At 42.1% G+C, this 13,522-nt stretch overlaps 1 protein-coding gene across 1 annotated transcript; it reads left to right on the top strand.

The window, feature by feature from the left end:
• The first annotated feature begins 565 nt into the window (after positions 1-565).
• Positions 566-12,251, top strand: sesn4 (sestrin 4). Its single transcript, XM_005913300.3, has 9 exons — positions 566-779; positions 6,745-6,927; positions 7,056-7,238; positions 7,376-7,624; positions 8,052-8,142; positions 8,270-8,394; positions 9,643-9,809; positions 9,931-10,075; positions 10,868-12,251. The coding sequence occupies exons 1-9, from the start codon at positions 714-716 to the stop codon at positions 10,955-10,957; spliced, it is 1,299 nt and encodes a 432-aa protein (XP_005913362.1). The 5' UTR covers positions 566-713; the 3' UTR covers positions 10,958-12,251.
• The last annotated feature ends 1,271 nt before the right edge of the window (positions 12,252-13,522 follow it).

Here is a 13,522-nt window from a genome sequence, read left to right as displayed (position 1 = left end):
TCCTCATTCTTCAAGATTGCGTTAACAAATCTGGTTAAAAAGTCCCTCTCCCCTAGACATCTCCACACTTCTACAGGCATTCAGTTGCATTTCTACTCTTCATCATCTTCATAGCTACCTTCACTTCCTCCTCACTAATCCTCTGAAATGGATAAGCAGTTAAGACAAAGAATTAGGATGCATCTAATTTCCACCCTGGCATTATTACATATAATCGTGTTTAGTATAGTGTTTTGTTTGTTCTCTTGTTTGCTTTTTCTTCTCCTTGTTTGTCTCTTTTTCTTTCATCTGTGGACTTTTTTTGCAGTTCTGTTTATGATGTTGATGAAAATAAAGTTGGGGGAGGGGAACCTGTGCGTTCTTGAAGTCTTTAGTGGCAGCTAAAATAACACGGAGTGCTCCTTCCTAGTAACTTTCCCGTCCCGGGGTAAGTTAGTAGTCCAGCCCCGCGGTCTGCCCGGCCTGTTTTCGCCTCTCTCTGCTCGGTTGTTTGCAGATGTTCATTAGCATTTGGAGCTCCGCCCCCCTGCGCTCTGATTGGACGCACTGTTACTGGAGCTGTCAGCTCAGCTGCAGGAAGGTTTTCGTCTCAGTCCGGTCTGCAGCTACAGACTGACTGAAGCCAGCAGCGGCTTTCTGCCTTTGTTAGCTAGCTGGTAAAGCACCAAGAAAGGACGTAGCCGCATCCATGAAATAGCACACTTTTTTGGAAAATGATCTTCTGTACGAATAAAATGGAGTACCCCCTGAGAACCCAGTGCCAGCGAGTCCAGAAACAGGTAGGTTATAAGGTTAGCTGAATTTCGACAGAGAAGGGGGAGGGGGGTAAGTTTTAGGACAATTGAAGCTAATAGCGGCTAACTCAGTAGCGTTCATTCATTTGCCTAAGGGATCATTTATATCAAAGAAAACATCTCCTTTTTTGGCAGCTCTTGAATTCACTCTCAATGCCTTTTAAAGCTTAAAACGAGGTGATTTAACTGTTTTTCAAAGTTTTTAACGAACGGTTGGCTAACATTAGCGACCAACAAAAGGGGAAAAAAACAGTCGCAGCAAACTTACGTTGTAGCTCGCTAACGCTTAACAGTTCACAAAGAAAACTAGTTTGACTTAGATGACATTTTGACGGCGGAGAAGTGGGGTTTTAGTGGTTGAATATGGGGGTTAGGACCGCACTGAGCTCGGTTTCCATCTCCAGCCGTTAAAGCGTCACGTAAAGCTTGCAGCGCTTTCTCGCTGTTTTAACGCTTAATTTTGACCGATAAAAGCTACAAATTTACCTGTTTCTCTTTTTGGGTTTTTTTCTGTAAATAAAACCAGGCCCGAACACATTACCCTAACCGCACAAACTGCGAGATGACGGCTCTGCCTTTGTTCTGCCACAGGAGGGAGAAGATTTAAACGCTTCCTTTTAATATTTGTGTTAAATTTGGCTTCGCTTTTGCGGATTATTAATGTGTCCGTGCACTAAGAGCCCGATAAGACGGTGCAGTGTGAGGAGAAAGCTGCAGGTGACGATGACATCATCTGAAGGTTTGGGGAGAGAAGTGGCTGTGAAGTAATGCAGCACCATATATTTACTCCTAAATAACACACAAGCACGGGTTTTGCAGGACACATTCAGCGTGTAGACATACCTAATCCTCAAGGATTGACGGGCATTGTGCGGTTTTTGTCGCTTGCGGTGCCTCTAAATGTTGGCAACTTTTTTTTTTTATTGTGCTGTTTTTTGCTGGCTTCAACTGGACTGCCAATCAAAGTTGTTTTTCTCCTCTGCCGGTGTTTTTCCACTTCACAACAAAAGGGGGGCGCTGTCCCAAGTTGTAGCCCGAAAGAGACGTATTTGCTGCAGATTAGAGGTCCAGAAATGGAACAAAACAAGCAGGAATGTGAGCAGCTACTTTGTGTTTAAAGACTAATATGCGCTGCTTTTTTTTTTTTTTGCTTTTTTTTTTAACTGCTGCTATACTTTTACATAAATTTGCTGCAACTGGAGACAAACGATAAGCAATATATACTGGCCGTGCATTTGCCTTTTGATTTGATAACCTTAAACCTTTTGCTTGTTTGTGAGACCTAATTATCAGGGAAAGTCTTTTCTACCCCTACAGTGTCCTTGCTCTACCTGCATGCCATGTTTTCTGACAGGTCCCATCATTCATGTGCAGTATGTATGCTCGCCTTTGTTCCCCCCCCCCAATCATCCTGCAGCACAGTGTTTTGTTTATCTTGGTTGTGTTGTATGTGAAGCTCCAGCTTCTTTCCCTTCCTTCTCCTTTTCCAATCTTGGCTGCAGCTGGTTTGTTTTGCACTACTCCCCAAGTTCAGGTTGCAAGAGCAACACCTCCCCACCCCCCCAAGCTGCTTCTTCTGGTGATAAAGGTGGGCGCATGATGAGGTTGAACCCCTTCCAGACTCAGTAAGGAATGCAGATTGAATGTCCTTCTCCTATATCTGCAGCAGCCCCCTCCTGCAGCCCACCACGCACCAACACACTGAAGCGGCTGCTGGTGTAATTTTCCTCTCTTTGTGTGTCATCTTAGTCCAGCGCTCTCCTTCCTAGCCTTGCTTGTTTGTCAGCCAGCTATCAAAGCCTGTCTTTGTCTCCCTTTACCTTTCCTCCTCTCGGTGACGTCATCCCTGTTTTTCATTTCATCCGTAGTCCTCTCTGATCAATACACAAATTATCTGTCCTCTCCCGTGTTGAGGAAAAAGGAGATTTCTTTTGAATGTCAAATGATCTGCACCTGTGAATCTTTTTCTTTCACAGCAGGCCCTACTGTGGGTTGTTTATGTTAATATTTTGCAGGCAAGCCACAAGTTTGACTGCATCTTGTGATTTGAATACAGCAACGCTCTAATGTCACCCCCTCAGGCCTGTTTTTGACTACAAAAAATTGCTTTGTTTTTGCGTGTACTGTAAGCTGAATTGATAGGCTTCCGAGTGTACATGTGAAACCACAATATGCTTTGTAATAGCATACACAGTTGCAGACATGATGCTGCTTTATATGACCACCCACCCTTACTTACCCTTTTTTCTCTCTTCTTTCAGTGCAATTTTTTTTTTTTTGTGTTCATGTGGGTGGCCAGTAAGGAGTGTATCGCCTTGTCAAAGCTATGTGCAGCTTCTCTGGGTTGTTATCAGGCAATAACAATAAAGCTGGGTATTGGGACAATAATACATCTGCCTAAAGCTTTTCCCACAGCGCATATAAATCAGAAAATGTTGATTAGTTTGGATAAAGATAGATCACTTTCAAGACAGAACTAGGACATGAAAAAATAGCAAAATTTAGGATTTTTGAAATGAAATGTATTGATGAGCATACTGTAAACTCTTTGTTTTCTATTTGATTTCTGCTTCTGTGTGCTCAACAGACACCATAAACCTGTAGGATGTGTCATTTCCTGCTTTCTGAATGCCTTCACATCCACTGTAGTTCCTGTTTCAGTTTGACTTATTACCTTGTATTTGTCCAGACATGTTTGAAAATTTGCAAAATACCAATTTCCTCTTTGATTATGTGATGGCAAATCCCATCTCCTCAGTCTCTAAAAGAGTAGGTTTGTTGCTTATTTTACTTCAGATTTGAAAATTAACAGAATATGACAATTAGAGGGTTGCTTTTTCTGATTTCTGTGTGTTTCTATGAGTGTTGTCAGTATTTTTCTGTGTGATGACGAATGCAGGGTGTTTGCTAAAATTTGACAATACTGCTTAGCACTGTGGGTTTTTAGTTCTTTGCACAAGTCCTTAATTTTGGCTTTGACTTCTCTAACGGTAACCTTTTTACTGAAGTAATCACACCGAGAAAAGATGCATCAGCAGGGTGAGTGTCAGTGCCATTTTCAGGGTTAGTTTCCTATTTTGCCGAGGGTTTGTCATAATGTTGATGGGATTGTAGACTGGTGTTTAACTGTTAACCATACCCATCTCTGATTTGAAATACTTTCCCTTTTATATATGTTTACAGTTGCTTATTTTTCTCATGGGAGTATTTAAAATATAAAATCACACCCAAGCACACAGGTGGAGATACACAAACATGGAGATGGCTTCAGGCTCTAAAACGAGAAGCCAGTGCATTCTTTCTCACAGCTGACAGTGTTGTAAAAAGATTAACGGTCCTATAGAAATGGATTGGAAAACAGCCCTTGGACCCTCTAAATCATTAGAGCTGATTCATAAATTTTGGTCATTTTAAGTGTTAAAAGGATAATCCAGGATATGTTCATTGGTTGACAAGTTGTGATTGAGAAATTGTGAGGCTTGCTGCCACAGTCAGTCTCCTGCTCATATAATCTGGTTTTAAAACGCCAAACAATCGGCTGCCTTACATTCCTATTTTATACTGTCTATGGTGTGGCTGAGCTTGCTGAGCCTCGTGCACAGTCTGAGGGGTCAGAACAAGATTTTGTTTTTGGGGTTTTTTGTAATATACTGAAAAACTTCCAAATAGCAGCAGCCACAGCTCCAAGTTATTTTGTAGCCTCTGTGCTCTCCTCCATCATAATCCTAACCCATCCTGAGCCCTTTCCAGCTTGTTCCTGATGAAATGGTGTCTCACTTTCTTATATCTGATTTATGTAATATGAACTGTGAGGGAGAAGGGTATACACTTGAGGCAGCATTCCTCTTTCATCGCAGGTACTAGTGCATAATAATATAAAACAGTAATTTTAGCAACTTTAGTGTCCCCAGTGGGTACTTTATCTGTTCACTGAGTTGGCAATATTTCAAAAAGTCACAACAGTACATCTTTTATATTGTCCAGCAAAATTACTTGGAAAATAATTAGTCCTATAAAGAAGTTTTCTGTGCTTGCACATCTTGGTCATTGTTTTTTGTATTTGCCTAAAAGTATGATCGATCTATGTTGGAGTCCATTTCATGCCGGAATGAAAAGACTAGGAAAAAAAACAGGCGCAGATCTCCTTACATGTTAATTATTTGACTGGTGTGTTTTCTTCGCGGTGCAGGCCCCATCGAGCCAGTTAGTGCTTTGATGGAGCTGTAACCTAGATTCTGCAGCTCAGCATACTAATCAGACCTACTCTTGTGAATGTGCTCTTGTCAGGTTTTGATTGGCAGGCACCTGTGCACTCTACATTCCCATTCAAACCATTTCTCATGTATGATGACAGATAAATGAGGGTCAGGGTTTGCATCTAAGCTTGCGTTATTCACTGCCAGCTCATTTTATTCCCTTGCATTCTCCTTAGAGTTAAAATAACTCGTAGTTTATACAAATAAGTCAGTCTCAGTGTGACGTTTGTTAAATCTGTGCTGTCTTGACATGTTTTTTAAGATCTGAGCATGGAGTCTATAATAGGTCAAGAGGTGGAGCCTCCTTCAGGATCAGGAGGAAACCCTGGTCGACTGCAGGGAGAAGTGAAATACCACATGGAGCTGAATACCAAAGATCTGTACAAGGCTAAAATTAAGCAGCGAGTCCTTCTAGTCGCCATTTGCTACGACTATCTGTGACATAAGCTGAGGCGTCTGTGATTTGACAGGACAGTAGTAATCCTTGACAGACGTTCAGCTGTTAAAGGGAGAAGTCTTTGCCAAACTGGAGTGAAACATTTGGCTTTGATGAGTGCCGTCCACACTCGGGTTTCACATACAGTGGAGCTGATTCCTGCTCATGGCTGAGTTCCCAAACACCTTTTCCTAGAACCGATTGTAAGATGGTGACAGAGGCTGTGCCCATGAGGGCGATCCAGCTCCCCTCTCCGCATGGGTCTGTTTCTCTTGGCCTCTGGCTCCTGAGCCCAGTCGCTCCCTTGTTTGTCTGTTAGGGCTTATGAATTTCTTTGCTGCTGCTGCTGCTCATGAGCTTCCCTCTTCAAGGCCTCTTAAGCTCAACTTTCACATTAGTTGCTTCGTCTGTGCTTCCTCCCAGCATGTAAATCCCCTTTTCTAAGGAAAACATGGGTGTTTTTTTTTTCCCCCCTGTAGTTTTAGCAGGCTGCTGTCCATTTTCATTTCACAGAAGTAGAAGTACCTTTGGAAGAAAAAAAAAATCCACAGTGCTGCTTCTGTGTTTGATAATAATGAAGTGGTGTTGAACTAGGAAGCATCTGGCCCTGCTGCAGCCAACCTGCCATGGTGTCTGTTTGTCTGACAAGCTCTCAGCTGAGCTACTGTTGTTTGCTTGTTTTATTTGGAGAAGGAATAATGCAAGGAATGCGCTCACTTGCCAGTGGCGCCTGTATCACTGCTGTTTTCCCAAGGCTGTTTTTCTTTCAGCTGATTTATGGGGGGGAAAAACAAGTTCGGTCCATGTCACGGACACGGAAGTCTAGCCTGTTTTTTCCTACAGATCTAACGATTACTCCAAAAGAAAGTCATCCTCGGGTTACTGAATTATTTTTATTTTTTGTCCCATATATTTATTTATTGCCAGTTTTAAATAATAAAATGTGTTCCCATTGTGGATTAACTGATTGCTTTGTCTGTAAAATGTCAAAGTCGCTCTTTAGTGACGTCCAAACTCCGCCAAAGATTTTGGATTTACAGTGGTGTAGTTCAGAGCAGCTTCATCCAGCATAATTTTAAGATTTTTCACAGCCATTAATGTTCTCATTTTTTTTTTTTTCCTTCTGTCAGCACTTTGTTTCAGCCATTATAGCTATTTCCCACAAAATGGGAGAACTATATCTTATGGTACAATATGGTTTTAAGGTCCCTCTTCCAGAAACCAACTGTCTCTCTCGTCCTTGTCGTTGTTTCTGCAGATGATGGTGAATGGTGAGAAGGAGCGAGTGTCACTGCTGGTCAGCAGGGGGAGTGTAGATGCCGTGTCCCAGCAGATGGCGTCTCACCCTCAGTACCTGGAGAGCTTCCTGCGCACACAGCATTACATCCTGCACATGGATGGCCCCCTGCCGCTGCCATACCGCCATTACATCGCCATCATGGTTAGTGACCTGGCTTTTCTCTCTAGTATACATCCAAACCCCTCACCAGCTGTCATCATGCAGCCAAACATACACAAAGCTTTTTTTTTTTTTTCTTGAGTTTTCGTCTTTGTTCCTGTGACTAACAGGCTGCAGCACGTCATCACTGCAACTACCTGGTGTACCTGCACTCAGCGCATTTTCTGAGGGTGGGCGGGGATCCCAAGTGGTTGCAGGGTTTGGAGGCGGCACCCCTTCGCCTTCGGCTCCTTGACAACATTAACAAAGTGCTGGCCCACCAACCCTGGCTCACCGCCTGCTCGCATATCCAGGTACAGCAAAGACAGACCACGGATAAAATGTAACATTTACATAAGTATTTAAAAAAAAAAAAAAAAATGCTTGGATGCTTTGTTTTATTTCATTTCCTCGTTCTAAATGTGTGTTTGTTTTTGCCTCTGCTCTCCAGACGCTGCTGAAGGCGGGCGAGCAGTGCTGGTCACTGGCTGAGCTGGTGCAGGCCGTGGTGATCCTGGCCCACTGCCACTCCCTCTGCAGCTTTGTGTTTGGATGCGACACAGACGCAGACTTTGTCCCTCTCTCCTCCAAATCTCCCAACGGTACTCCGCCGACCTTCTGCCCCTGTGACGCTGCCAACGGCAACACCAATGTGCCTCAGTCCCTCGCCACTCCCTCCGAACACATAACACGACGACGGGTAAAAATATACTTATATACATATCTGAAGCTATAAACTGAAATTAGTTCATAAATAGTTAGAATAGCTTTAAAAAAGGGACCAATATGTGCAATACTGGTGTCACTCAACCCACTGGTGCTTGTGGAAAGGAATAAGAAGAAAAAGGCCAAGATAGCCAAAGTAAATATCACCAGTTTTACCAGATGAAAATGTATTTTAGGAGTGTATTTTTTTTATTTCACTGGCCTTACATCATATAATAAGGATTGGAAAAAATGTTTAATAGTGTAAAATGACCGATTAATTTGTTCAGTATTTTTCCTTTGATAAATATCATCAAATTCAGTTGGATATTTTCTGATGTTGCATACGCAATTCGATTATTTCTGTACCCTTAGCAGTTGCTTTAATATATCAAACTTGATGAGATACTTTTTATCGGCAGTCTCTGGACTCAAGTGGTGATGTGACGTGTCTGAAGGAGAGGATCCAGAAGTCCCAGGAAGAGCGTGAAAAGCAAACACTCCAGCAGACAGGTAACTCCACCGAGACATTCCAACTCACTCCTTGAGCGTTAGTGAAGTCGCACAGTGTGAAACCTGAGCGTTTACCACTCCTTACTTAGCCTCATCATCTCCTTTGCTTTCATCATTTCTTTTAAAGACATGGAGGAGGAGGAGGAGATGATATGCCTCGCAGATCCTTCGCGTTTTATCACAGACCCTGACTTTTGCTATCAGGAGTTTGCGCGCAAGGAGGAGGACCACTTCCAAGTGTTCAGAGTTCAGGTGAGTGTCTTTATAGCAGTGAACGTGTCAGTGTGATTATGTGTAGGGTTTTGTTTTTTGTTCTGAGTTTCCGATTGTCTGGCTGGTGTCTATTAAAGACATTAGCACAGTTTTATTACTCTCCACTGCTGAAGTGCATCTGTGCCACAGTCTGAAGCACTTTGAGATGCTGGTAGCCAAATTAACATGTAAATTTGGTATCAGGCAGCCCGAGGCAGAGTGAGTTAATCAGTACTTTCTTTGACATTTTAACACACTGCTTTGGCTCACAGACCAACAGGAGATGAATAACTAACAAGGTGTGAGCTGAAGTTTTTTCCCCTTCATATTTTAATTAGATGCGTTTTCTTAATCATGGTCCAGTTCATAAGGCACAATATAAAATGAAAATAGATATAAGAGCTTTTAGAAATGTAAGTTTTGTGTAAATTACCAGAAAATCTGTATTTGTTAACAGGAGAAGAAACAGTACAACAGAGAGCTAGGAGTCTCTTTTCTCCAAGTCCTCTACTTTTTTTCCTACTTTCACTATAAAAGCTAAATCCCACAGCTCAAGCTGCCCCCAAATGGCATCATTTAACTTGTCCTCCATTTGTGCTTGTTAGTGGCATCATGTCCTCTCTGTAGGGGCGGCTGAAAGATGTTGAGGACCACCACAATAGAGACCTGGCTTGTGAGGCAGCTGCTCAGGAAGCACATGGCAGGAAGAGCCCGAAGCTTGTAGTTTAGCAGTTACTAAACACTGAAAACAAAGCGAAGGTGATGTCCGCTAATAAATGTATCGCAGAAGGCATAATTCTCTGATGGGAAGCGGCACGGTGACACAGTTGACTGTTGCCTCAGAGCAAGACGGGCCTGGGTTTCTATCATCTGGCCAGGATCTTTCTGTGTGGAGATAGGACTTAGTACATATCTGGGAGAAATCTTGAAGAATCATAACAAAATCATATTCTGCAACGCTTTTGGATCATTTTACAAATGAATGCCTCTAAAAACCACAAAATGAAGAACAGCATGGTACATAGATTGGTGGGGCTAGCCTTAGGGGATCATAATAAAACAAAAGTAGAGCAAATAAAAGCATTACTAATGCTGAAAAGTAGTTTCAAATATTTACTACTTAAGCTCTATAGATTAATGGTTTGGCATCAATCACGAGGAAAAAAATGTTATGTTCTTCTATTTGACTGCAATTTTCAGAACTCCTCACAATGAGGAAAACTCATGTGACCCCTTTTTTCCCTCTAGGACTATTCCTGGGAAGATCACGGCTTCTCCTTAGTCAACAGATTGTATTCTGACATTGGGCACCTCCTGGATGACCGGTTCAGGAGCGTAGCCACCCTCTCCTCATTGCACAGTGACGACCTGAAGAGGGCGATCTGGAATTACATCCACTGTGTGTTAGGAATACGGTGAGGCTGCCACTTCGTGCCGAAACAATAAAAAAATAAATAAATACAGGAGACATACAGAAACCTGCTTTTTTGTGTGTGTGTGTTCAATAGTTAAAGTTGTGTTTGGTTTTGGTCGCAGCTACGATGATTACGATTACGGTGAAGTGAACCAGTTGCTGGAGCGAGATTTGAAGCTGTACGTCAAGGCTGTGGCCTGTTTTCCGGACTCCACCAAAACTCCAGTGTGTCCGCTGAGATGGACTCCACTTAAGACTTCAGAACGGGTAAGACTATTTTTCGTGTTACGAAGAAAGTTGTCATGTCTGCAAACAACGTATGACGCTAGAAGTGAGAGCCGCAATATTTAATTTGGCACAAATGCAGGAAAACAAGGATCTGGCAGGATCAGCAGAGCTTTCGCTTTTGAACTGAGGTCATTATCAACTAAAACTAAACCAAGAAACGCTAAAATCAGATGGGAAAAGAACTGCATTGACTCTAGCCACATTGATACAGGTTTATACTTGGTCTAAGGAGCTTAAAAAGAAAGCGACTTAAGTTTCTTGAAGATGTTTCACCTCTCATCCGAGAAGCTTCTTCAGTTCCAGTTCAGGTATTTTATGCTCGTACTGGTGTGCCTGCATTGCTCTGGGATTTCTCTCTCCAAGCTGGTCAGTTCAGCACTTTTTCTGCCAGCTTTTTTCTGAACCAACTGAAGAGCTGGAAACAAGAGTACTGAACAGGCCATTAAAGTTGCAGGATGTTGCAGGTGGATGTCAGGGTGTAGGGTTATGGTGTATCTGCAGTGTAGATTTTTAAATATATTTTTAGCTTTTAGCGGGAAAGCAGGGAGAAAGTGCAGAAGGATGAAATCCATTGTGGCTCATGGTTTACATGTTCAAACCAGGGAGTAATACTGGCGCCCCCTACAGCACAGATTTGAACTACAAGCATAACTCCAACAAATGTGCGCATTCCCCGTCACATCAACCTGTCCACTCAACACATTCCCAGAAACTGTTACTTATCACTAGCATCAGCCCTCGGTGTTAATGTTTAGTTTTTTCTCTCCTCAGATACACATAAACTTACTAATCATGGAGGCCCGGCTGCAGGCGGAGCTGCTGTACGCGCTGAGAGCCATCACTCAGTACATGATTGCCTAAGAGGATGTAGAGGCACGTCATTAAAACTCTTCGCCGGTACAGAGAGACCCGGAAACAAGAGGATGAAGACATCTGAAGCGCAGCCGGTGACGTGGGATGAGAGCGGCACTTTTAAGGACACAGCTGCACCGTTTGCAGCTGTGCCTCTTTGAATGTGCTTTTTCTCCTCAGATCCAGTATATTTAAACCATAGCGTGCCACACCCCTCCTGCAACTCATCTTATTGTGAAGTCCTCTTATCAGACATCTTGGCTCTCGAAGGTTATGTGCAATTATTGCTAGTTATTTTAATTTTTACCTGTCGTCTTGTGTTCCAGTCGGTCGCAGCAGCAGTGTGTTACCAGTGGCCAATACTCTCCTCTTTAGTTTGAGAAGTCTCCTTTTGTATTAACTATGCTTTTCCAAAAACGTATATCTTTGTGTACACGTTGAATGAATGTTAATGGGAGACCAGTTCTTTGGGGTTTTTTTGTTTTGTTTTGTTTTTTTTGTGGACAATCCTTGTCAGTGTTGGAGGAGGACTGTGAAGGACGACCGTTTTGCTCTCCCTGACATTTCGTATTAATGCTGGTCAAGAACAAAAATGAGAATGACACTGCTGGAAGTTATCACATCACTATAGTTTCTTTTAATAAGCACTTTTTTAAACTTTATATATTTATAATGCAAGGTAGCTAATGAGTAGACATACTGAGTTTGTGGGTCTCGTCTTTATGACGTGTTTAAAAAAAAAAAAAAAGAGAGAAAAAGATTTGACTGTTTGTCCTCAAACTTTCAGACTCTGCTTTTGTTTCCCAGCCCCGATTTCTGAGTGAAGGTACGCGTTTCAGGATATTTCAGTGAAATATTGCTCTAATATTTTCAGTTTAGCTCTGGCACAGGGACTCTGAAACTAATCTGAAGAAGTCAGTAAGCTGTTTCTTACAGCGACGAGTAAGCTGAGCCACGTTTTTTTTTTTTCCTTTTTTTTTCTCCCCACTGACACGCTTCAGAGACGATCAAATCAGAGACTAAATGTTAGACCACGGGTTCTTTAAGACCTCAACCTTTCACAAAAGTACAAAAAATCAATTGGAGCAATTTTAAAAATAACACTTAAGGTTGATCTGTGAGTTCAGATTTTTGTTCGGGGCTTTGTGTTAAAGCTTTTCTTTCTTTGTGTGAACTGTATCGAAGTAGATCATCACAGCAGAGAACCCGTGGTACACTTAGCAGAGCGATGTGCAGAGTAGCTGTTAATAACACCTGTATCTCCTTTCTGTCTTTTCTTTTTACAGTTTTTTTTTTTTTTTTTGTAAACTTTTGGAGTACTTTTTGTTTTGTTTGTTTCTGGGTGACAGTAGGACCTACTTGTCATGCTGCGGCCTGGGTAGTTGTAGAAGTGTGACAGACTGTAGATTTAGAATTGGTAACTGCAGGATATAGAACAGAAACTGAAGTCCATATCGACTAAAGCAAAAAGCGCTGTTAACACAGGTGCCTTCAGGCTAAAACTGGAGTGCTGCTGAAGTGGAAGGATGTGACGACTGGAGGCTGAACGTGGGCCGGAAACGAGCCCGGCTGACAGGCGGGAAAGCTTTTCCTGCCCGAGTGGGAACAGTTCTTGTTTTTCTTTCTTGGTGTAGGTCGGAGCCGGTTCTGATGAACGTTGCAGCTGTGAACGCCCATGTTTTCTAACAGACACCTTCTACAAGCCCCAGCAACTCAGCAAGAGCCTTTGACACAGATGGATGTTAAAAATGTTCAACTTTAGTAGACTTACAAAAAAAAAAAAAAAAAAAAAGGACCTTACCTTAAAATAAATAACCTAAAAAAGAGAATAAGTGCAAAGACAAAAAAATGTTGTTTTTTTTTGTTTTGTTTTTTTTGGAAAATGTGAAGAAATGTTTTTCTATAAAGATGCTCTATGAAAAATAAATCTGCCTACTGTTGTCTGTTCCTCCAAAGAGAAAAGCCTGAGGCTACTTAGGGTTTAAAAGCTCTGTGGTCCACCCAGACATTTAATTTCTTATAAATCCTTTTGCCAGCTGATACCTTTGGCTCAGTTTTAACTCTCTGATTCACAAGTCATATTTCAAAAGGTGTGATTTAAATCTTATTGGTTTCTTTTATTTGATTTTTTTTCCTATTTATACTTACAGTAATTGAAAACATAATTGTATAAAAACATCTCTTATTTTACATAGGCCACTTGCAGCTTCTTGAATGCCCACTGGGGGGCAGTGCTATATCAGTGCTGCTGCTATCAGTTCAGAAACAAGCGCTCATAGCCTGTTTTTCTGTTTTCAGCTGTTTGATTTGATGTCTTATCACTTCCCACGACATCAAATATGTTTGAATTACCTATTTTTAGGTAAATGGGGCATCACATATCATCAGCACAATCTGAGGTCACTGCAAAGAGACTGCTTGCTTCTAGTGATAGATTTCATCAGTGATAGTGCTGAGTGCCGGTAGAACACTGCGGTAAAGTGAGCCGTCATTTGTGAGCCGCGGTCAAGCCAGCCGCCTCCTATCCGCCGCATAAATTTCCTTGCGCTTTTACACCAGTCTTTACGGTAGCGC

This window comes from Haplochromis burtoni, unplaced genomic scaffold, assembly GCF_018398535.1.
Source record: "Haplochromis burtoni strain Fernald_Lab_line unplaced genomic scaffold, NCSU_Asbu1 Contig_4, whole genome shotgun sequence".
NCBI lineage: Eukaryota > Metazoa > Chordata > Actinopteri > Cichliformes > Cichlidae > Haplochromis > Haplochromis burtoni.
Note: the sequence above shows the minus strand (reverse complement) of the source record. Positions and strands in the feature narration are given on the sequence as shown.